The sequence below is a fragment of the Micropterus salmoides genome, unplaced genomic scaffold (assembly GCF_014851395.1).
Source record: "Micropterus salmoides isolate LMB-PRFRI ecotype aquatic unplaced genomic scaffold, ASM1485139v1 Ms_hic_scaffold_12, whole genome shotgun sequence".
Taxonomy (NCBI): domain Eukaryota; kingdom Metazoa; phylum Chordata; class Actinopteri; order Centrarchiformes; family Centrarchidae; genus Micropterus; species Micropterus salmoides.
Genome location: NW_024040263.1, coordinates 31,679,513 through 31,702,854, shown reverse-complemented (window position 1 = coordinate 31,702,854; position 23,342 = coordinate 31,679,513). Strand labels below are relative to the sequence as shown.

The 23,342-nt window shown below is 43.5% G+C and overlaps 2 protein-coding genes across 7 annotated transcripts; one reads left to right on the top strand and one right to left on the bottom strand.

The window, feature by feature from the left end:
* Positions 1-3,337: 3,337 nt before the first annotated feature.
* patl1 (PAT1 homolog 1, processing body mRNA decay factor) lies at positions 3,338-17,929 on the bottom strand. Of its 2 annotated transcripts, none has more exons than XM_038714576.1 (20): positions 17,800-17,929; positions 16,347-16,452; positions 15,348-15,533; positions 14,849-15,112; positions 13,976-14,064; positions 13,756-13,836; positions 12,756-12,956; positions 12,219-12,320; positions 10,526-10,612; positions 10,166-10,377; positions 9,885-10,029; positions 7,281-7,398; positions 7,075-7,172; positions 6,623-6,682; positions 6,375-6,520; positions 6,106-6,265; positions 5,116-5,241; positions 4,736-4,827; positions 4,443-4,592; positions 3,338-3,685 (listed from the first exon to the last, which is right to left on the bottom strand). In XM_038714576.1, exons 1-20 carry the CDS (start codon positions 17,812-17,814, stop codon positions 3,664-3,666), a joined length of 2,460 nt encoding a protein of 819 aa, XP_038570504.1. In that variant the 5' UTR covers positions 17,815-17,929; the 3' UTR covers positions 3,338-3,663. The 2 variants fall into 2 exon arrangements, with proteins under 2 accessions (XP_038570504.1, XP_038570503.1); XM_038714575.1 differs by lacking the exon at positions 17,800-17,929 and adding an exon at positions 17,607-17,693.
* Positions 17,930-17,973: 44 nt separating this feature from the next.
* On the top strand, positions 17,974-23,279 carry LOC119899810. Of its 5 annotated transcripts, none has more exons than XM_038714581.1 (5): positions 17,974-18,197; positions 19,135-19,301; positions 20,222-20,335; positions 20,800-21,448; positions 22,226-23,279. In XM_038714581.1, exons 2-5 carry the CDS (start codon positions 19,155-19,157, stop codon positions 22,438-22,440), a joined length of 1,125 nt encoding a protein of 374 aa, XP_038570509.1. In that variant the 5' UTR covers positions 17,974-18,197; positions 19,135-19,154; the 3' UTR covers positions 22,441-23,279. The 5 variants fall into 5 exon arrangements, with proteins under 5 accessions (XP_038570509.1, XP_038570508.1, XP_038570507.1 ...); XM_038714580.1 differs by having other exon boundaries at positions 19,118-19,301; XM_038714579.1 differs by having other exon boundaries at positions 17,974-18,232; positions 19,118-19,301.
* The last annotated feature ends 63 nt before the right edge of the window (positions 23,280-23,342 follow it).

Genomic DNA, 23,342 nt, shown 5'->3' with positions numbered 1-23,342 from the left:
GATTCTGAACTGGGGGTGTGTTGAGGTACTTTGCTTTGCTTGAGAATTTCTATTTATTGCCACTTTGTGCTTTGCTCACTACATTTTGGGTAGGAATATTGCACTTTTCATTCAGCTATATATATCTGAAATAAACCAGCTACTAGTACTATCAACAAATAAAGCAAACAAAGATTTATTGCCTCTACAGAGGCCTTGGAGTTTGAGGCTTCTGCGCAGTATCTTAGCTGTTCCTAGGCCTGCATCTAGACCTCAGATGTTGTCTATGGAATCTGCTGGAGCCACTCTCATAGTTTAGGCGTCACAACCCCTAATGCACCTATTGCCACTTGGACCACCAGTTGATCCTCCAGGTCCTGGTACTTCTTAGTTTTCTCATGCTCTTTCTTCCTGAAGTTACTGTCGGCTGGGTTCCCCACATCTATCCCCACTGCCCTCTTCTGCTCCTTGTCAGCCACAACTCTGTCTGGTTGGTCAGCCAGTAGCTGCTGTCAGTGTGGAACTTGTCCCACAGGATCTTAGCTCTACTGTTCTCAACCACTTTTGGTGGTGTATCCCATTGGGACTTGGTTATGCCTCTCAGTGCTGTCTCAGTTTGCATCTTACCAAAGTCCTTATAGGCAAGTCCTGCCGCTCAGCAGCCATCATGGTAACACCTCACGGGCACTACGCATGAGTGGTAGTGGTAGAACGCGTAGTAGACCCTTTTGTCAATGGAACCACACGATTGGCTAAACGTCTCTCTTCCTGTACCCTGCTATTATGTGCTGGACTGTCTCGGGGGCGTCCCTGCCTCTTTGGATCTGGTGCTTAGGGCCTGTTCTTGTGCTGTCCTGCTGCTGGCCTTTTCTAGCCACTGGTAGGATGTCTGGATGTCAGCCACTTCCTCTATCTGCCGATGACACATCCCATGGAGGGGCTTGGTCTTCCACAATATTTTCTCTTCTTCCTCATTATTCACTTTCCTCTGCTGCCCGAGGCCCTCGTTTAGCAGCGATGTATTCATGGATGCTCCTTGTTTCATCACGGATATTGCCTCTGACACAGTAATTGGCGTACTCCCACTTTTCGTTGCTCGTATGTTCTACATACGTTCATCACCTTGGTATATGCCACACTTGATTTTGTATACTTGACTTGAGTCCACTGAACTTAGCTGTGCTGTGCCGTGGAGAGGCAGGTTACCGGACGGTAGTTTGAAGGTGTTGTACCCTTGTGGGTATCCTTCATGATCAGGACTGTCCTTCCCTTCGTTAGCCAGTCTAGATGAATGCCTGTTGTTAGAAGTTCACTCATTTGTGCTGCCAGGCTTTTATGTAGTGGTGTTAGCTTCTTCAGCCAGTAGAAGTGGATCATGTCAGGTCCTGGAGCTGTCCTGCTCTTCATTGGATGTCTACCTTTATGATGACGACTGGCTCTTGTTCTGGGAGGTTGCTGTGTTGATGATACACGGGGGTAACTTTTTGAGCAATGTTGCTGGTTGCAAGTCTGGCTATGTTTTGAATGGATAGCGGCAGGCGGGGAGGGTGGTGGGGGAAGGGGATTACGGTAGCAATTTTTACTCATTACCATTGACGGCAACATTCCCCAACAACATTGCTCTAAAAGTTGCTCCGTGCATCATCAGCTTTGGGTCCACCAGCCACTTGGCGTTTTTTCTCCCATATGTGCTTCCAGTATCGCTCAGCTCTGCACGGGTCTGTTCTAGTGCAGGTGTTTCCTTGCAACTGGTAGCACACCCTGGATCTTTGGAAAAGGCCATTTATTCCTTTGGCCTCTACTCCTCTGGGAAACCTCTTCAGCCTAGCTAACGAAAATCTCTCTTTCTTGCGTTCTTGATCTTAGCTTCAAATCTTCTTCTCCATGCAGGGCTCTCTGTGCACAAAGCCTTTTTGATCTTATACCCAAGTATCGCATTCATTGGTTTGTGTGATGGTGGTAGCGGGGATAGTGAGTAGAGCTGAATTAACACCTGCAACTATCCCTCCTGATAGGACTTTGTCAGTGAGCCGTGGGAATCGAATCCTGGTGCAGATCGTATTTAGTCTTGGATGTGGATGCAGTTGTCATGACTGGTGGGGTTTCATCTAATTCTTTAACATTGCTCTCGTGTAGCAGTGTCAGTTCAGTATCTGTATGTTGCTTTTAGACTGATCTGTAAACAGTAAAGTAACATAAATAAGGCAAAACTAGCAGGTTCATTTGTTGGCATCAAAATCCTTGAACTTCCGTTTTAAAGCCAATCATGCTTTATACTGGCCGTCGTTGATAAGGTGTCACACAATGTTCTAGTTTACGAGGCACAAAGGTGTTTCCACTGTTAAGAACTGGAATGCCAGACATTTTGCTGGGATCAACAAGACAGGGTAGCACAGTATAGCAATGCTGATCGGTTAAAAACAAGACTCTTGAAAAATATTAAGCACAATACAAACAAGACTGCCTAAAATAAGCATGGTGGTGTAGTGGTTAGCGCTGTCACCTCACAGCAAGGAGGTCGTGGGTTTGAACCTTGGTCGTCCCAGACCTGTCTGTGTGGAGTTTGCATGTTGTCTCCGTGTGCTCTTGTTTTAGCCCTGCGATGGACTGGCGACCTGTCCAGGCTGTACCGCATCCCGATGTCAGCTGGAATTGGCTCCAGCCCCCTTTGACCCTGTGCACAGGATTAGGGGTTGACGATGAGCGAGTTTGTTTACATGTCGTGCATTATGTAAATAGTAGCGCGGTAACATTAATTAATTAACATTTAACATTTTAATTAACATAATTAAAATATCCACCGCGACTTGTAACGTCATTTCAAGTTTTTAACCGAGTGAAGTCTAACGCTGGACTCTGATGGTAACTTGTTTTAACAAGCTAGATAAAAGGTAACGCCCTGGCAGTGGCAAACAGCTTTGGTTTAATATTTGATTGGATTACATTAATGTTTAAGTTGAGATTTACAAGAAATGCTACTGTGTAAAGGGAATACTGCTGGGGAAAAAAAACACCTTATTTGTTGCAGTGTAAGTGTTTGCAAATCACATGTTATTACGCTTGTGTATACAGCAGTACATTTAAATTAAAATTGCACAATACACTACTTTAGAATTCAACAAGTCAGGGGGTCTGCCAGAGGCGCCAGGTTTTGACAAGGACGAAGAATGCGTGGAATAAAAAGGACAAAATCTTTTTCTGCTGCATCAATTTTGATCGTAATTGCATTTAGTCTACCAGTGTTACAGTAGAGCAATTTTAAGTCGGTACTCAAGTTTACTTAAAAGGTTCTAACAGCGCAAGACCGGACTGAACACAATGTGAAGGATATGTTTAAAAGAAAAGCACAGAGTCCACATTTTTATATAATAGAAATACTTTTAATTTGAAGGTTCATCACAGGCATAATCGTAAACAAGATATTTAAAAATGCAGATTTCATTTTTATTTATCATTCAGACTGTCTCATGCGCTCTCTGTGTCACTATCATACACATACACACACGTACACACAAGCCTAAACCCAAAGAAAAACAAAAGTGACTAGAGATTCTGCTGGATTAAAATGATCCACCATGGATTCACCTCAAGAATGCGTGCACAAGAACACGCACACACACACACACACACAAAAAGAAAGGTCTGCATCGACGGGGAAAGGGGTTGTGTTGATGTCTGTAACTTCTACCTGGACAAAGCAGAGATCCTGAGAAATGCAAATAACAAAATGATTAGTTCGTTTTTATTTTCACCTATTGTGAAACAGTTAAAGAACTGACATGATCTGTATGTAACCTAAATAAATACATACAAAATATCTCCAGTAAACACTTCAATAAAACACAGTGAAAGCTGTTTTAAGCACAACCAGCCTGCAGTGTTTTGACCCCCATTATCAATTATCATTATCCTCCTCGCGCTAAATTCATCAAGTCTGACCCAGTTTGATAAATAATGTTGTATGTGGTTCTCATCTTCACAGCCTCTCTTCAGGTCGGACTCTCATACTGCAGCACTTGTCTTTGTAAAGACACAAACTGATAAAAGGATAAAGTCTCTAACCTGCCCGTCAGCTCGAGCTGTTCCGTTGCGGTTACGATAAAGGCTTTAATACGTGTGCACTCCAAATTTATGTGCCTTCTCACAAACGAGTGACAGAAACAGACCGTTAACGTTACTGTAGTTACCTCAAAAGAAAAGTGGTGGATGTGTCGGATACCAAAGTGTGTGAGCGTGTGCCCACAAAACACAACGTTAGAGGTCTGAAACGTTATTCTGAGGTTCATTGTGAGACTATGGCGGAGCAAATTGAGACTGTGGCGGTCTCGTTAATGGGAAACACTGCCTGGCAAACATTCAACGTAATAGCTTAGCTTTCATAGGGCCCTATCCACGGTCTCATCGCCCAATATGTGAATGTAGCGTAACTGTAGGAGGAAGTAACTCGTGCTGATTTAACTCACTGTAGCTTGTCCTGCAACAGCTCCAGCCTCTGCCGATCGACGTAGCGTGACAGGAGGGAGAGCAGGTTGGGAGGGGTGAAGAGGGGAGGGGCGAGGGAGGAGGAGGGAACGCTGAGCAACTCTCTCGTCGCTGAAAACACCAACTCAGTCCTGGATGGGGAGAGAGGGTCAAGTGTGGGTTAACGGGCGACAGCGGAAGGGGATTGAGAGTAAATGTGAGGAGGAGAAGGAAAAATGATTTGAATGTCTCTGGGAGTCTGATGTGTTCTTATGACGACGAGAAAGCAGCTTACCATCGATTGTCGTCCATGAGTTGACAGTTGGGGTCTGAGCTTTGCATCCTCTCTCCTTCACTCAGGATCAGATACAGCAGTGTCACACCAAACTAGACAGGAACAAACAGACGTGTGTTTGGTGCTTCTTTGGACTATATGAGGCTGAACTTTTCCCTCCTATTTGTTTGGGACTATTTTCTGCAGAGGATTATTACACCAGTGGTGCACTGGTGAGTATTTAAATCAGCAGGATGGTGTATGTGGAACTGACACAAAATAAACTGCGTACGAGTCTGAACAGAAGACCATTCTTTTTCATCTTGGCTCTGAAGTTAACGAGTGACTGTGTGTACTGGAGTGTGACACAAAAGTGGACTTTGACCCCCTGTATAGCGTACCTTGTTGTGCAGTACTGTGGCCAGTTGGCCCTCGCTGCCCTGAAGCTCCTGGAGCAAGTCTGTGAGGGCGGCGCTGGACAATGACTGGATCACTGCAGAAACCGGCTCCACTAACCAGCACAGCACCTGAACAAGAGGGTGGAGAGAGGATGAAGGCAGCGGCAGGTTAAAGAGCAGGAAGCTTAAAAGAAATTCTTATTAGATGGGAAACTGCAGAACACGTGATGTCTCTAAACTGTAACTTCAGGAGTAACTTTGCGACGCCGGGTGCAACTTCCCAATTAACCCGCGGTACGAAAGGTGGATAGGTGTTACCCAAAGTCTGTTGTCATGGTGATTTACGCTGCATCTCTAAACTCCCAGAGCAGGTCATCTTTGTGTCGACACACACCACTTGAGTTGTAGCTGAAATTAAGTTATTCTTCAGTAACATTACGTTCATACAGCCTCTGTGATTTTAGGGAGGAGATCTTAAATAAAACGGGCCAGTTTCTGAGATGCAGCCCATCTGTAGGCTATAATTGAATTGTCCTAAAATGTTTCCACATATTTAGATAGATTTAGACATTTTAGGCCTACGTGTCCAAATAAAATAGCCAGGGTGGGGGGTTATTAATCACAGAAAATATCCAGAAATCAGAAATTAAAGTCATAAAAAAATATATTATATATATATATATATATATATATAAATAAAAATCCAAATCACTGGTGTTTTCTTCTGTAACATCCGATTCACGGGAAAGTATCTAAGGTGCATGATAAGATAGAGTCTGTGGGCTAACGTATTTCCTCATTGCTAAATCCGGTTGCGAAGTCGAATATCATTTTGCTTAATACATAAAAAAGCGTGTCTGTAAACTCGTCTTATCCTGACTATCATCGGGCATTCTGCTGGAGAACATACGGAGCACGCGCCGCTCTCTGGGAGTTCTCACTGAGCAGCCTGGATTGTTGTGTGAAAATGATGTCGCAGTGTGAAATGGTTACCTGGTCCTGCTTGTCCTTCTTGGCTAGGGCGGGAAGGTTGCGGGCAATCGCCATGACAACGGCGGCGGCCTGGGGTGAGGGCAGGAGGGGGAGGAGCCTGGAGACGAGCCGCTTGCCCTTCCGCACCGACATGATCATCACACACTGCTCATCGCTCACTCTTTACAGGAGGAAGAGAAGAAGAATTAGTGTGCAGATGGGCATTCTCTTGTTTTTTAAATTATCTCCTCCTGTAGTTCAGTTATTTCTATTCAGCCACTTCCTTCTACCTGTCGTCCCACTCGTTCTCCCGCAGAGAGTTGCACAGCTGCACGGTGTTGGTTTTGTGCTGCTCCAGCAGAGCCCCTCTGTCCTCCTCCGTCGCCTGGACAAAACGTTTCTCAAAGTCTTGAACCTCCAGCAGCAAACTGTACATCTGAGGGACAGATGGGAGGGTCACAGAGATGTAGTTAGGATCCAGAAGTGCTTCTTGCAATTTGACTGAACATGTGCTCAACTACAGTTGTCCTGGTCCTACCTTCTCCACAGTGTAGAGGATCTGTCGCCTCTTATTCCAGACTTGCTTCTCTCTTTTCTCCTGGAGGCAGACAGACAGTCAAGACAGGCAAACTGATCAACAGGACTGACCAGTTTGACTACTTCATTCACTTGATTTAAGATAATGGTGAGCACCGCAAGGGGGCAGGAAAGTGCCCTGTGTCTTATTTTTCAAAGGACCACATGAGAAACCACGATATCGACCACATGCGAAACCACGATATCGACCACATGCGAGCTAACAAATCACAAGGTAAAAAAAGGTGTTTCCACAACTTTCACTGTGGTTGGTTCCCCCCCCCCCCAAATGAGTTGCTAGCCGGCAGCTGCTTGACAGTAACGGCCATCCAGTGAAGAGTTTGTGGCTGTGAAGCAGCTTCAGGAAGCGTTCAGTTGCTGAAAACAGCTCAGCAGTGAAACACGCCAACATACCTCATCATCTGTGCGAGTGGTCACCACAGCATCAATCATCTTGCGAGGGTTGTTGACGCTGGAGACTGTCAGCTTACCCAGAGAGCCCGCGAACTGAACTGTTAACAAACATCAGATGCGTTAACATGCAATAGAGTCGAAGTCTCCAGTATCACGTGTGATGCGCAGTGCAGATAATACTGCGGGTGCGTCCAGTTGTCATTTACCTGGTCTGTAGGTGTGTTCGACCTTGGCGACCTGTGGCGTGATAAGTTTGGTGGTGTGTTCCTTCTTGCTGCTGTCGCTCTCTCTTTCCTGACGTTTCTCCATCTTTTCATAGTAGTTCTACACACACACACAAACACGTCAGTGATCCACAACCAACTCACAGTAAACGGCTCTCTGCAAGGTGTGACTGATCACAATTTGAATGGATTATTGATTTAGACTACAATTAGGGCTGCAGCTAATGATTTTAGTTTTCGAAGCTTCTATAGATTATTTAAACGATTCACCAATGAGTCGTTTAAGAAGTACTTTCGCAATATTTTCTAAGACGGCCCTTAAAAGTGTCCAGCAGGTTCAAGCCTAACCTCTGATACACCACCATCAACAGCGGACCGTCCATGCTGGCATAAATAAATAAATAAATAAATAAATAAATAAATAAATAAATAAATAAAACACATCCACTGTGTGAAAAGACAAAACATCCGGGGCTTGTTCGATACTGCAGAATAAATCGGTTCCATCATTGCAAATTAAATATTTACTTTTCGGATTGTTGGTTGGACAAAACCAGCAATTAGAAGATGTTGCCTTGGCCTCTAAGTAAATGAGCTCATTTCAACATTTTACAGACTTTTAAAATCGATTAATCAAAACAAATTTCTAGGATAAATATAAGTTATAATTTTTCTGATTATACTTACAGTTAAGTTTAACCTCTTCTGTTTTTGTTTTTTTAAAATTACATTTTTAAATTCTATTTATCTAGTTAGTGCGTTTTCTAACAAGTTAGGTTGGCACACCCTAGGCTTGGGCGATCTTCTCTATTTTCATAATCGCCCAATCACGGGTACTTTAGATCACCGACTGGCGATCTGATTAGTGATAGTGTTACGTCGCAGCATGCCAGGGAAATGCCAGCATGGCTCATGGCTTAATAGCTTTAAAAGAAACTACCAGAAAGATCTGTAAATGCACAGTACAGGGTTTCCCACAGAATTACCATGCAACCGTGGCGCCGCTACAGACTGTTTTTATGTCATCTTTAGTTCTGAAAGCGAGTTAGGGGGCTTTCACACCTGAAAGTCAGCACCAGAGTTAATTTTTTGATACATTCGGTTAGTTTTGTTTTGCAATTCTGCGACCGCACTTTCCACGCGTCCTGTCGTCATCATCTATGTGGGCTGCGTCTCCCTGTACTTGACATCGATTGGTTTATTAAACAGTTCAGAGGGTATCTTTGACAAGAATGAATGAATAAAAAATGAACATATTTGCCACCACTATATCGTCATTATTATGGCATTACTGCCTGCAGCACCAACTATACTGAAGGCTAGTCGCAATTAAACGTCCTTATTGTGCAAACATTAAAACGTCACCGACAGGACAGGAGGAGAAGACAGCAAGCGATCCTTCTGCACCTCCGTTTGAGGATAAACCAAAGAGACGGGTGGCAGGGTGCTTCTATAATGGCCCTCTGTTTGAAAAGATGAGCTGTCACGGGAGATTTATAATTGTGTCCTTCCCCGCGCATTTACTTGTTTCCGGTTTAGACAGCAAACGGCGAACTTCCTGTAAATGGTCTAAAAGTCCGAAACATCCAAAAAATGCTTTCACACCAGGAACGAACCGAACCATGGTTCAGTTTGATCCGGACCGAGACTACCTCCTTACGTCGGACGTTTGGTCCGCGGGAGGTTTCGCACCTGTATTTTTGGTTCGGACCAAACTGAAAAGTCTGAAAGTCTGGACCAAACGAGGTAGGTGTGAAAGTCCCCTTAGCTCATATTGTATATACTGTATACGAATACACCTTCCTCAGGTCATAGGTCTTATTTATTTTTTCCAGCACTATGCTCCATCACACTGTGTACATGTATACATGTATGTGTATGTGTACCTGTATATCATATCCACCTTCAACATGTACATAATGAGAATAGTTTTCTCTTGCATCCTTTGCACTCTGATCACTGCACTAATTGTCAATATGTCTATATTGTTTTGTTCATAGTGTGTATATTATTGTTGTCTACTCTGTAGTTTGTGTCTGATTTTATTTTATTATTGTGTTATGGTATTATTGTATAAGTAAGCACATCGTGAGCAATATACAATCCCGAGTCAAATTCCTCGTATGTGTACACATACCTGGCAATAAAGCTGATTCTGATTAGTAAAAATCGCCTTAATGTCGACGCATAAAAAACCAATTGCTGATCATCCCTTCAATCGACACAGCACAAGCCTGGCACACCCACAGCCTAACTCTGCTGTGTTAACAGCTGAGCCCCCGACTAGCCAGTAACAGTCCGTACTGCTTGCTGCAACTGTGTTTTACAGAATCCTGAAAGGACGCACAGCAAGTCAACACTGCCAGCAGCAGTTGTTTTTTGGAAGCTGTGATTCTATTCAGAAGCTTAGAACAATAGCAAATCTTACACGTTTTGGTTTCCTAGTTGTTTTAAACAATCACTCTCACCGTTTTCTGATGCACCAAAAATACAAATTTAAATTATATTAATATCATAAATATGCAACTACAGGTCGACTAATGGCTTTAACGTATGTCTTCTAGTCGACTAGGAAAATCAACCAACCTGATAGTAGTAGTCATCCAGGTACGGGTCAGTACTTTGCAGCTGCATCATCTGGATCTTGGTTACCCATTCCTTCTCTTTCTGAGTCATCAGGTTACTGTATGGGTCCCTGCTGCGCCGGTCCCCTCCAGTCCTGCCACGGTCCCTACAGGGAGGTAAAGAGACGAAGATGACATGGCCTAAATTTGCTTGTTGCTTCGGGACCACAGTGCTGCGTGACATGACTGAGCTCTTTTATTGTTTATTGTAACGTTTTTATACAAACATCAACAATTCCTCACCCTCCTCGGTTCTGCATGCGCTGCGTGAGCATGCGGCGATGCTGAGGGTGGAGGTGGGTGGTGTTGTGCCGAATGGGTGGTGTGTGGTTGGGGGGGCCGTGAGGGGGCGGTGGACCCATTCGGTGACCGTGTGGAGGAGGAGGCCCCCCGAAGAACGGCCTGAAGCCACCACCTGGTAACAAAGGAGGCCCACCGTGAGGAAAACCAGCCACCTGGAGAGAGACGGTTAAACAGGGACCCAAAGTGTGAGAGAATCATTCATGAGAAATGTGTTTCCATCGCCCATTTTGCGCATTAACTCTTTCGAAAATGCGCATAAATAAAAACATTGATGGATTGATGTGTGTCTATGGTACCAACCTGAGAGTTGAGCAGCTGGGCACGTTGGATCTGAGACAGGACCGGACCAACTCCGGGAGGAAACGGGCCGCGACACAGCGGAGAGTTCTGACCAAAAACAGCAAACAGAGAAGTCAACAGAAGCCATTTTCTCTTTCTGCAGAGAGTTAGATGAGATGATCAATACCACTTCTTGTCTGTATGCTAAATATATCTGAAGGACAGAAACTGCCAAAATCAAAAATGTCTGAATAAATGACTCAGTGAAAATGAATGCATGTCATTAAAGTTCACACGAAACAGAAAGCAGAGTGCTTCCGCATATTTTGACATTTATTGGCGTGTACAGTCGCCAATACGCTGAATGCAGGTTAGCCAGCCCCGCTTTGCAGACTCTGTGCAGACTGGAAGCTCCCAGTGAGTGAACACAGCAGCTGGACCAGAACCGTGCACGTCCATACGTATGTTTTCATACCAAAGACATTACATTTCAATGGTCCTTTATAATAATATGACATCTCGTGCCATAAAAAAACATTTACCACGCATCACTTTAAGATAAAAGGTAACACAAACTCCTTGATTTGTGTTGTATCGTTAACGGGGTTCGACCGAAGCAATGGCCCTTATCTCAGGGAAATTGATTGGCTAGTTGACAGTTGCTCCGTCTACATCGGGAGTCAGCTGCGTCGCTGCCTGCATCCTACGCCGTCTCCAAAGGCACCTTTGTAACGGTGTCCTAAAGTTCCCCATGTCTCCCGAATGCTCTGCCTCAACTCTAAGAGTCTGCTGATGAACAAATAGTGTTACTTAAAGTAACCTCTTACCGTTACCTAATTAACGTTAGTGGTCGTAGCTGGCTCAGTCCGGACTGGGAGCTCGGAGCACCGGGAAGTGAGTCGTTTACACCTTTACTCAAGCACTGGAGGTTTTTAGGCCAGGATGATGGCAGGGAGCGGCGCGTACTTTGCACCTGAACCCGAGCAGGACGAGCAGTCAACGAAACCTCGCTCAGCAGTCTCCTCATGAACACGGCACGAACGGGGTCGAATACGGTCTCAAAGACAAACATCAGATATGTTATAGTACTGAGATGATTTACAGAGTTTCATGGTGGACAGATAGCTTTACTTTTTGTTAAACCGCTACCTGTATCTGTCTGTATGTGTAGTTAGCTCGGTTAAACTAATAGTCCTTAGCCGAGTCAGCCTCAGGGTGCCAAGAGCCAAACCCGTTGCCAAACTGGCCTCTGTCGGTCTTGGAGGCTGCGTTTGGCTGCAGTGTTCATTTACTCGGAGCTGGAACCAGTCCGTACAGAGTCTACAAATCAATATTTTCAACAAGTCCCTCCCTGTCTTTGGGAGCAAATAGCACTCGCCTGCGATATTGATAATTATGACATTAAGAATCAAATCGTTATTTCTTTCGAGTTAAAGGCAGATTTTTGCTCCTGAGTGAAAGTTTAAGAAACCTGATGGTTAATCGTGGTTTAAACTCTTAAATGTTTTGTTGAACCCAGGACGTTGTCTGACTGAGGGGGCTTTCACACCTACCTTGTTTGGTCCCGACTTTCAGAACCGAACCAAAAACTAACCGATGTGTCAAAACGTGAACTTTGGTTCGACTTTCAGGTGTGAAAGGCCCCTTAATGTGCATACAAAGCTGTATTCAAGGCCAGAACGGGAGGAAAAAAAAATACAAAACAACAACTCACAGCTATATTGAGGAGGGTGTTGGGTGACAGACGCTCAGGGAAAGGAGGAGGGTATCTGTGCTGGACCGGGGCTCGCACATGAACTGCTGTAGGATGGTGGATCTACACAAACACGCACGATTAACAGACATTAACCACATTAGACATTACACATAATTGCTCTTAATTTTATCAGACAGACAACAACAATGGAGGGAGTGTTTTTTTTTTTTTTTTTTTTTTTTTTTTTTTTAAACGTGAGACTTTTTGGGCACATGGTCCACACAAGTACGCAAACATGCACAGGCATATTTATGTCACCTCGTCATTCAGACAGGGTTGCAGCTGAAGTATTCTGCTGTCACGAAGGCTTTGTTCATGTCTACATCGACCCCACGAGGACTGATGAGGAGTTTGTTCACTGGCTGGCTGGACCAGGCGCCGTCATTTGCGTTACGGTATTGCGTGGACCATGTTTGTGCCCTACAGTTCATTCAGCCCTTAGACATTGTGAAGCGAAGGAGGAAAGACATTAGTAGGGAAAGACTGTAGATTCACCTGATGATTCAGGGGGTGGCTCATTGGTTGTTTGGGCGGGGTCCCAATAGGCACCGCCCTGACCGGAGGGGAGCCAATCACAGGAGAAGAAGAGCGTGGAGGTGGGACCCTCTCCGATAAGTCCCGTCCTTCGTCATTCCTACCCTGAGGAAGTCGTTTAGGAAGGCCCACCTCCTTGATTATAGACATTAGAGGACTATCCTGAGGAGGACAAAGACGGTGAACACAATATTAGAAAAATATGTTAATTTTGTTTTGACTGATTCTGATTTGCACAGTTTCATCTCCTTACAATTACAGCTGTGAAAAAGTACAACCCCATGAAACGTTTTGCTTTTTACACACAAGTGGAACCATTAACATTTGATTTTCACTGAAACTTTGTAAAAAAGGTAATGTAACTGAACCCGGATTTGCCATTAAAACGGGACGATAAGTCCAAAATATTGAATTAAAAAAAACCCAAATACTGATTTTAAAATCTCTTATTTAGACAATATAAAACTCTCCCTCCCTACCTCTCCTCCCATTTGACTTTTACTCAATTGTCCTCCCCCACCATCATTACCTCAACATCTCAGAATAAATTTGCTGATAAAGTCACATTTGCTGGGGTGTACTTACTTTTTCACATCTGTACATGAATTTAGAGAGTCAGCTTTATGCTATTATTTTGCAATGCAGAGGCTAGTGGCTTTTACACATCAGTTACACAGTCAAGGTAAACAACACATGTCTATTGGCCAAATGTTCTATAAAGCCCCTCGGGGCCAATCAGTGATTTGTGATATTGGGCTATTTAAATAAACTGACTTGACAACTATCAGGGTGATTTTTGAGCTCTTGTTTTTAAGTTATGATCTATGCATAAGTTACTTCCCAGGTATGGCTCTGCGTGTTGCCATGAACATGTACTGTATGTATACATGTTGAGGATAAGCAGTTAAACTAGACATGCAGGCACAGCGTTTTAAGAAGCAGAGGAGTGAGAGTCCCTCACCTCCATGTGCGTCACCAGTCCTGGGGTTACACTGACCGGCCCAAAGCCCATACTGTTGTCCCAGATACTGTGAGAGTTCATCTAAGAGAGAGAATGACAGCATTTCATTTAAAAAAGGTCCCGAAACAAAAAGCAAACACATAAATTTAAAAGGTGATTGCATTTTTCTTTGCAGGCTTTAAAAAATACTGGTACACAGAGAGTCAGTTAACAAACTAACCTGGCCTATAGGAGCATTGCCTCTGCGCATCATGTGCTGCTGCTGCTGGTAGCTGAGCATGGACGAGGAAGGAGGGCCAGGAGGAAGGCCTGGAGCAGTGCAGAGTACAGCACAACACAGCAGATTATAGTAAAACAGAGCCAACGTTACAGAACATAAACCTTCCTCAACGGTTTAAAGTCGTCACATCGACAAGTCGGAATATAGCTGTTATCATGTTAAAAATTAAACCAATATATGATGAACATTATGAAACGGCACACCCCTAATGATGACAGAGAGTCAAAGCTTCTTTTGAAAACCTCAATACGAGCTCCCGTACAGCAAATCAAATGCTCAGAAAGAGAAGTAAAACGCATAGATTTCTGTAAAAAAAGTAACCGACTCTGTGCCTTTAATGTACGCAGATTGATCATGCTTCCTGTCGTACGTAGTCGACCCCCCACAAAAAGGTCCATTCTGAGCCAGGAAAAACTCTCGTCAAGTAAACCACGTCGTCACAAAGTAGCTAAATACAAGCAGGTGTGTCTGAAGGTGCATTTTCCTTTGTGTTAAAAAGCAAAAGCACTCAGTAGAAATGTGACACCATGGTGACAAAACAAGATAAACAACGACACCGCTGCACTGTTCAGACTGAACAAAGGACATGGTCAATTATCTGATTCACTGTGTGATCAATCTTTGGCTTGATCTAAAAATATAAGCACATCATCAAAACACCAAACAAGGGAACAGATTGTGAAAGAACAACGTTTATCCCTGCAGTTGAGTTTTAGAGAGTTAGAAAATGATTATTATTAGAATAATAATACATCTCTGTGTGGAGCTTTGTAATTATGTGTTATTGTCAACCAAAATGGCATTTGTCCTCACCTGAGGTGGAGGGCCCAGGAGGCGGCTGGTTCTGGGGGTGATGGGGATGCTGGTATGGTTGAGTGGGAAGTGGGATGGAGGAGGGCTGGGCCCGGACTCTGGGTGGGTCCGGCCCTTGCAGAGTGGACAGGCCGGATCCTGAAGAGCTGGGCGATGGACCGGGCCTCTCAGCCGCCCCGACCCCAGCGATGGCCGGGTCGGCGTCCAGGATGAGTCTGGCCAGGGACTCAGCCAAGTCACCTTCCCCTCCTCGCTCCTCCACATCTGGAGAAATGGCAGTTTTACTTTTCCAACAGGTGTATTGTTGCTCTCTACATTAGAGCTTCAAGAACCAGTCACGGGAAAATCTGTGACCAGCAATTCCGTTCACTTATCCAATCAATTTGGCCCGCTGGCAAAGCAAATTTTAATCTGTCTGAAGCGATTTAGAAGATCCTAAAACCCATAAATACCAGAAGTGTAAGGAATTGTGCGATCTTGCAGTAATTACATCACTGACCTGGGAGAGGCTGTCCAGCGGAAGACGATGAGAATTTGAGCGAAGGGAGGGAAGATGGAAGGGGGAGACGGGAGGAGAGCGAGTCCTCCGTTCCATCTGATTCTCCTCCCATCCCAAGCCCCGCTCCTAGCCCATCCTTCTCATCGAGCTCGGCGAGGCGTTTGTGTTCCTCCTGCCAGTCATCATCTGGAAGTGGATCCAGACAGAGAAGTTGTTTGTTCAGTGGCAATGAATCATCTGCGCTGCAATCTTACGCACACGTCTGACAGATTTGGGGTTTCTGGCTTATAACCCAGTGTAACAACACAGTGGGCATGTATTGTTTACATGAAGGTGACCTACAACAATAAGAACATCTACAAACACGATACAATCATCACCATCGTCAAAGTGGACTGACTCATTTTAATTCACAACAACATAATGAAAAGGAGCTACATAAAAGATTAAAGGAGCAGCGTGCAGGATTTAATATCATCTTGGGCCAGTGTATAGTCTTTTTTAGCAGCTTCTTCGACTTCGCACATCCCCTCCCTCCTTAAAAACTCAACATTTCACTCGTGCAGATATTTTCTGAGCGAGTTATCATACTGTTGCAACCCTACGACGACGGTGCACAAATGATGATTGGGCAAGAACAAAAGAAATGGAGGTGAAGGCACAAGGTTAAATTTATGAGAGAGAAGCAAACACAATTTTAACCTGAATCCTAAAAAGGGGAAAAAAGAAGTTTGTGTCATTTCATCAGCTGGTGACGTTATTAAATCGTTTGCACTTGTTTTGTGATTAAAAATGAGTAACTGATATACTGGATTTTCTAAAATAGCCTCAGAGAAGACGTGAACATGTTGCATTCAGAGAGAGTTATGCTCGAGGGTGGAGGACTAACAATGTCATTTCAAACATTCAACCTCAGAAAAACAACAAGAGATAATGACACATGATGCAAGTCTAGTAATTTAATGTCCATAACTCAAATATATTTTACACGTGACTCACCGATGGCCCCAGCTCCGAAGGTGTCGTCGTTGAACTGATCGATTTCATCCTCCTCTTCTATCAGTCCCTCGTCTTCCTCCTCCAACGTACAGTCTTCATCCAGGGACTGTAAAGACCGACAAAAGGGACAAGGAACGGCGTGAGAGGACGGTGTGGAGGAGGCAGGACACGGAGGAGGAAAAGAAACCAAGGGAGGTTGGAGAGAAGGAGGGAAGAAAAACAACCAAAGCATAAATAGTGAGATGGACATGAATGAGACTGCTGAACTACTATCGAGGGAGCTGTGAGTTGGGACTCTGATTAGGGTCCAGTTCTAGATTTGCAAGAACCAATAAACTGCTCAATATTATTCGAATGGGCTGCGCAGAAAGTTATTGATGCCAGCTCTGAGCTCAAGTCGCAAAGGCAGATCTCAGAAACTGTTTTTATCATTACATCTGACCACTATGAGCATCTGTCAGGAGGAGCTTTTTTTTTTTTGGTGAATGCTACCTTTCTCATTTCTGCTACTCATACATGAGTGTGTCATCAGTTACACCAAAGCCATAATGAGTCATTTGAGACAATCTGCAGAAAAGCAGGGTCAGGTTATGTAGAAACTAATACTGAATATTAGCTATGTTGCCAAATTAGGTCATATTTGTCAGCTTGCCTCGGTTTTTTTTAAATATAAAAGATAAATGTATATTAACACTGGCTGACCTACACTGTATATGTGTGGACAACCGTCTGCTGCTCATGCAACACAACCCCTTATAATAAGTGCGACACTGATTTAATTTTAGGCCCAGCTGGTGGGGTTGCGCTTATGAGAATTATTCAAGTGAATTCAACAATTAAAGTTGAGTGAAAACGCTGCTCGACTTAAACACTAGTGAATTCATCAGTGAACATTTCGGCCTTGCAGCGACTCTGAATAGCCGATTAGCACCTTAGCTGACCAGCAGCAGATTAACTCAAGACACCGGACCGCTTAGTAGCTCCCCTCTAAATTACTAACTAAATTTAAGTCATCAGAATAAAGAGATTTTTTTTCCACCCCCCCCTCCAGGACGGTCTGGCACCCTGCAGGTAGCGAGAGAACCAGTTAGCCACAGAGCTAATGCTGACGTTACATCACGCTGGACCCACGTCGAAGGGAACCCGCTGCCCTAAAACCAACAAATATGCTGCTGTGTGGAAGGAGCTGTGAACTAGCGCACACTGGCCCTTCACAACCGACATTTATTAATGAAACAATGAGCTCCTACCCTCACCCACCCTGCGGCGCATGTCACCAGGCGAGCGGGCTGCTTCACAGGCCGCCAACCGCACTGAACGCGACCGTCGCATAAACAATAAACAACATTCAGCACGCGAATCCCCACCGGCTCCCTTTCAAACACCTGAAAGTGTCCGCGGGAAAAAAAAAAGGCACACCTGTGTTTTTTTTTTTTTGAGGTACAACGCTCACCTGAAATCGAAACATCTATCTTTAGGCTTTCGGGAGAAGAAGTGCATCGGGAGAGAGGCGGCGCGTAAATGACGCAGTCACAACGTGCCCTTCAACGTGCGCTACGGAACGACGTGACCGAGCACGCACGGGCGGGAGGCGGCGTTTCTGAGTGACGCTTTCTCGCTGCTGGACAGGAGGAAGCGCTGAGCAGACTCTGCAAACTCTCACGCAGTTGAGCGTGAGACTCGCGCAAATGACACTTTTCACGCGCCCTCACGCCATGCATCACTTTTCTTCTCACGCATTGGAAAAACTAAACTAAACGTTGTTCTTTCACGCGATTACACTCCACCCACCCAGCTGATGCGACAGCGGCGGACGCTGTGACGGGAATCAAGCGAGCCCGCCTTCGCGCAGTGAGTGGCAGACGGTGATCGCGTCACGTCGCTTGGTAGAGTTTTGCGGTATAAAAACATTATATGTATGATCTGAAGCGCAGCCTTGCTCTGTTGGGAACGTGAGCTGCACAGAGCTGCTGAAGTTAACATGTCAGGATTTGTGGTGAAGTGTTTTCAGTTAGTTTCGTTTTGCACAGGTCTCATCCGGACAGTCTGTCTGGGATTCAATCTGTAATGAACAGCAGATTATGGGGAGGCGAGAATATGAAAAATATTGTGATTAAATGATGACGTTATTCTCATAAAAATCTTTCTGGAGATGTCAGATTACACAGATATGTGGAATAGATGCAAAAAAGCTTTGAAGATTCAGTCCAGGAGTTTCTAACTGAGGTGAAGAGGTGCCACATTTAAAGAGGAACTTCCCCAAACAAAGACACAAAAGGGGAGGGAGGAGTAAATCATGAAAGTAGGCTTTAAAGCCTACTGAATTCTGGTATATTTTATATTTTAAATTGTCACCTGCTGGCTGAGTTTTGTGTTTCTGTTGACATAGCCTAGATAAAAACATTTCCACCATAAATTGATGCAGAAAAATTCACCAGAATGCAGAAAATTAAGTTGAAAAATTGGCAGCCGTGCGCAGAGAGAAACACAAACAACAACAGAAACGGCAAACAAAACTGGGCATCAGTCTTTATTATAACAGTAACTTCCACCTCGGTTGTTGTTTTACGTATAGCTTGTCATTATATTCATTTATTAAATGTAATCCGTAAATCGCCATGAGTAGTTGTTTTGTGTTTGTGTAGGCTTCAAATGTATTTTTTTTTTCAGTCTTTGTTTTTGTGTCATTGTGTAATGTGCATTTAGAATACGTACCTGCACACCTGCTACTGTAAGAGGGTTAGATTTGATCTTTTTGTGTGTTTATGAAGGTGTGTGTGTGTGTGAGTCACCTTTGACCCCCCAGCTATGGTGATGCAGCAGCTCTGCACATTAGAGCACCTGATGAATTCAGGGTTTGGCCGCCCTTTCCCACGACACGGCCTTCAGCTCCTGTTTTGGTTTGCCAACCACTGTGTCACTTGGGAACTCATTAACTGTGTGGTCATTATGAAGGTACGTTTTAGATTAATTTTTTTACTATTTTTCTTTTCTTATTAATTAGTAATAACACTGGTTTCAGGAACTTTAATATGTGTCAAGAAAAACAATGGGTGATGCCCCTGCTGTAATATGGACCATTTCCAATTAAATAATAATAATAATAATAATAATAATAATCCTTATTTGTACAGCACTTTTCAAAAACAAGTTACAAAGTGCTTTAACAAGTGTAAAGAATAATACAAAAAAACAAGATAAGAGCTTGAAAAATGTATATAAAATTAGTAAAATACAATAAAATAAAAGGGATAAAATAAAGTCAAATAAGATCGGGAAAAGCTCTCCTATAAAAGTATGTTTTAAGAAGGGACTTAAAAGAGTTCACTGACTCAGCCGACCTGATTTCCTCGGGCAGGCTGTTCCAGAGCCTCGGGGCCCTGACAGCAAACGCTCTGTCCCCTTTAGTTTTCAGTCGAGACTCTGGAACAGACAACAGACCTCTGCCCGAGGATCTCAAGGTACGTGCTGGTGCGTATGGGACTAAAAGGTCAGAAATATAACAAGGCGAGAGGCCATGAAGAGCTTTAAAAGTGATCAATAGAATTTTAAAGTCAATTCTAAAACATACTGGGAGCCAGTGTAATGAAGCTAAAACAGGGTAATGTGGTCATATTTCTTTGTTCTGGTTAAAAGCCTGGCAGCTGAGTTCTGGACAGTCTGGAGTCGATCAGTAGATTTTTGGGTTAAACAGGTGAAAAGGCTGTTGCAATAATCCAGGTGTGATGAGATGAAGGCGTGTAAAATGGTCTCGGTGTTCTTAAAAGTTAACATAGATCGAATTTTTGCTATATTTCTAAGTTGAAAAAAACATGATTGAACAATGTATGTGTGTAAGAAAGAAGTGAGTGAGTGATCAGAGTCTGTTGCCCCAGCTGGTGTCAGATTGTCAACCAGAGAATGGCGTCTACGGCTTCCACCGGTTTGGTAATATTGAGGAACTTCTGCCTGTACTGGACAGGCCCAGGAAGAGCAAGAGTAAGAGAAAGGTTTGTGATATGTTTTGTTAATTGGTGACTTTTTTTCTTTCTTTTATTGCGGTCCTTGCACTTCAACTTACATAAAAATCAGTGTAGCCTACTACAGCCTGTGAAAACAGGTGTCTTTTCATCCTCTGCAGGAGCTTTGTTAAACCTGAGATGATGTCACCAGGGTTATCTTAGCTTAGTCTTGAACACTACAAGTTTAAAACAGAGACAGGGGCGTTGAGATTTAAATACATTACACAAAGAGGTACAATCCAGCTGCATAATGCAAAGTGTTTTTGGAACCTTACCCACGCAAGTGAATAAAATTCAGGATATCCAAGCAGCTTCAATTATGACCATTCTCCTTTTTTTTTTAAAAGTAAAACCTGACAGTCTACTAGCTTACATTTTTTTTCTACCAGCCATCGCATTCAAATACATATCTTCATCTCTCCCCCTCTCTTTCTTTTTATCTCTCTCTCCAGCTTGCATACTTTGAAGTTGGCAACCTGAACACAGAGACCTATCCAGCTTCTGCAAACCTCCCAACATATGTGAGGGAAAATTACGGACTGTATGGTAACTGTAGTAATTACAACATAGACCGCATCATCATCAGTTACCAGGTGAGAACCAGGGTGGTGGAGATGGTGTATGTCACCGAGCACGACGGAGCTGCCTTTGGGAGGTTCAGTCCTGACAGGACTTATGAAATCAGCTCTGAACTGATTCAAACCTTGCAGAGCCTGCAGCTAGACCTCGACACCTTTCTCACCCACACTGGCTACTGGGGAGACCTACAGGTGGTTCAGTCTAACCACATAGAAGAGATACACCACCCAGAACCTTCAGCCCAGCAAATGTTCAACATGGTGCAGACCTACAGTGGATGTACAGCAAGAACAGAGCAAAGAAATGACTTACGATTCTTCTCAGAAGCCTTCAACCAGCAGCTAGATGTCAACATGGAGCCCTTCGGCTATGACCAGCAAGTGCAATACGTCTTCAATGTGACCTCACACAACAGTGCACTTGTGACTAACTACAGTGAAGTGCAATATAAACACATGTGGCCTGAAGCCAGAGATTTGAGGCCCAGTTATTGGCTGTCCGGCTGGAAGAATCCTTATAGAGGTAAAGGTTCAGTCAGCATTTGCTTCTGTATGTGTCTCACAGTTCTTTGCATTTCTGCAGTGGGATTATTCCACCGTGAGCAACGTCTCAACTTAATAAAAGGGAATTTTGAATGCCAAAAAGTGGACGTCAGAGTGTACAACTGCAATATGAGTGACTGACTAGCTACAGTGATAAAAGGGTCAGTTCACCCAAATAAAATTTTTTCTCTTATCTCTAGTCGTTTCTAGCCATGCACATACTAGTTTTAGTTTTTTCCCAGGTGTTCATACATCTGTCTTTGAGGGTAATACGATGGGTAATCCACAGAACATGCTGTTCCAGGAGTTACCTAATCCTGAAGAAGTAGTCCCTTTAAAACGTGCCAACATTGTGGTCTGTGGATTATTCAGTAAAGGGGGGCATTATGTCTGGAAAGGAAGGTTGGTGTTGATTTTTATAAATGTAATTTTCAATGCTGTGAGCACCACAAACTAAATTTTAATCATCTCCGTCCTATTGGAGGAGACCAGGTAAACATTAGATGAATATCTCAGTATCCATTAACATTAAAGAAACAAAGTTTGTGCATAGTTTATCAAAAAAGACTAGTAACCACCAGAGTGAACCCGTAGTTGAACAAACTATATACATACTGTTTATCTGCTGCCACTTCATCACAGAATTCAAATCAGCACTGCTGTGTCCTATAAAAAGCAGTCCAGCTTATAAAATGCAGGAAAACATGACAGGACAGATTTAATTGTTGCTTGACCCTTTGTGGATTTCTGTCTCTAGGTTTTGATGAAGAAGCCAAGAAAAGGAACGGAGGTGGCGGCTTCAGCTTGTTCAAAATTCTCCTCAGTGCTGGAGTGCTCTATTTGGCGGCCAAATGTTTCGGCTGGCTGAGGAACTGCTGCAAGGTGGACTTAAATGAAAACGTCCTCAAGATGATACCATGGAGGACTCCAAGTTATCAGCAGACACACATCATGCTGGATTATGTGTACTAGCATTTTAGGGTGCATACGTTTGTAATGGTAACGTATATTGGAGTCCTGATATTCTATACATTGCATTGTAATTTTAATGTAATCTTCTAAAGATCAGATCTAAAGGTGTAACGTCTCGATTAACCCGTACTACGAAAAGGTGGATAGGTGTTACCCGAGGTCTGTCGCCATGGCAATTTATACTGCACCTCTAAACTGCACCGAGCAGGTTATGTTCGTAGTTAACTCGAGGTTACGCTGTATACGTGGACTGCACACCACATCTGTACTCTGTGTCAATGATCAGAAGGAGGTTATTAACACACACCACACAGTAAAATCAGCATACCCAAATTAAATCAAATCCAAAATGCTTTTGGACACCGATATCGTCCTACGGAGACTGGCTGAAGCACCAAAGCCTTGTAGGCGTCCTTGTTGTACTTTTGAGATGTGACAGTAAGCTTAGGCCTATTTGTGTTTTGCTCCAAAGTCTGTTTCACACATCCTGTTGCAGCTGTTAAAATAAATGGGTTTCATTTTTATGTGAGGCTGAATATTATGAGCATATATGGGATATTGAAATTAAGTTTAATATGTGTTTATTTTAGGTTAGTAGCTATGTTGTATTACAGAGACTGGTCATGTACCGCCCCACCTTTGTAATGCGGGGGTGTTTCATTAGCTATATTGAGATTCAGTCTTTCAGTCACTGTTTCAGAACACTTTATGGCGTGGATTTTTTGTTTCCTTGCTTCATGAAGTTAATTTTGAACAATGTTTGGCACACTTTTGAAATATGTTTTTTTTATAATATTATATTGAAAAGTGTTAAATAAATGAATCTGATTTTTGAAGTGGTGAGAAGTTCTTAAAAATGAGTTGAACGGCCACTTATTCACTTTTAATGTGGAAATGCTGAC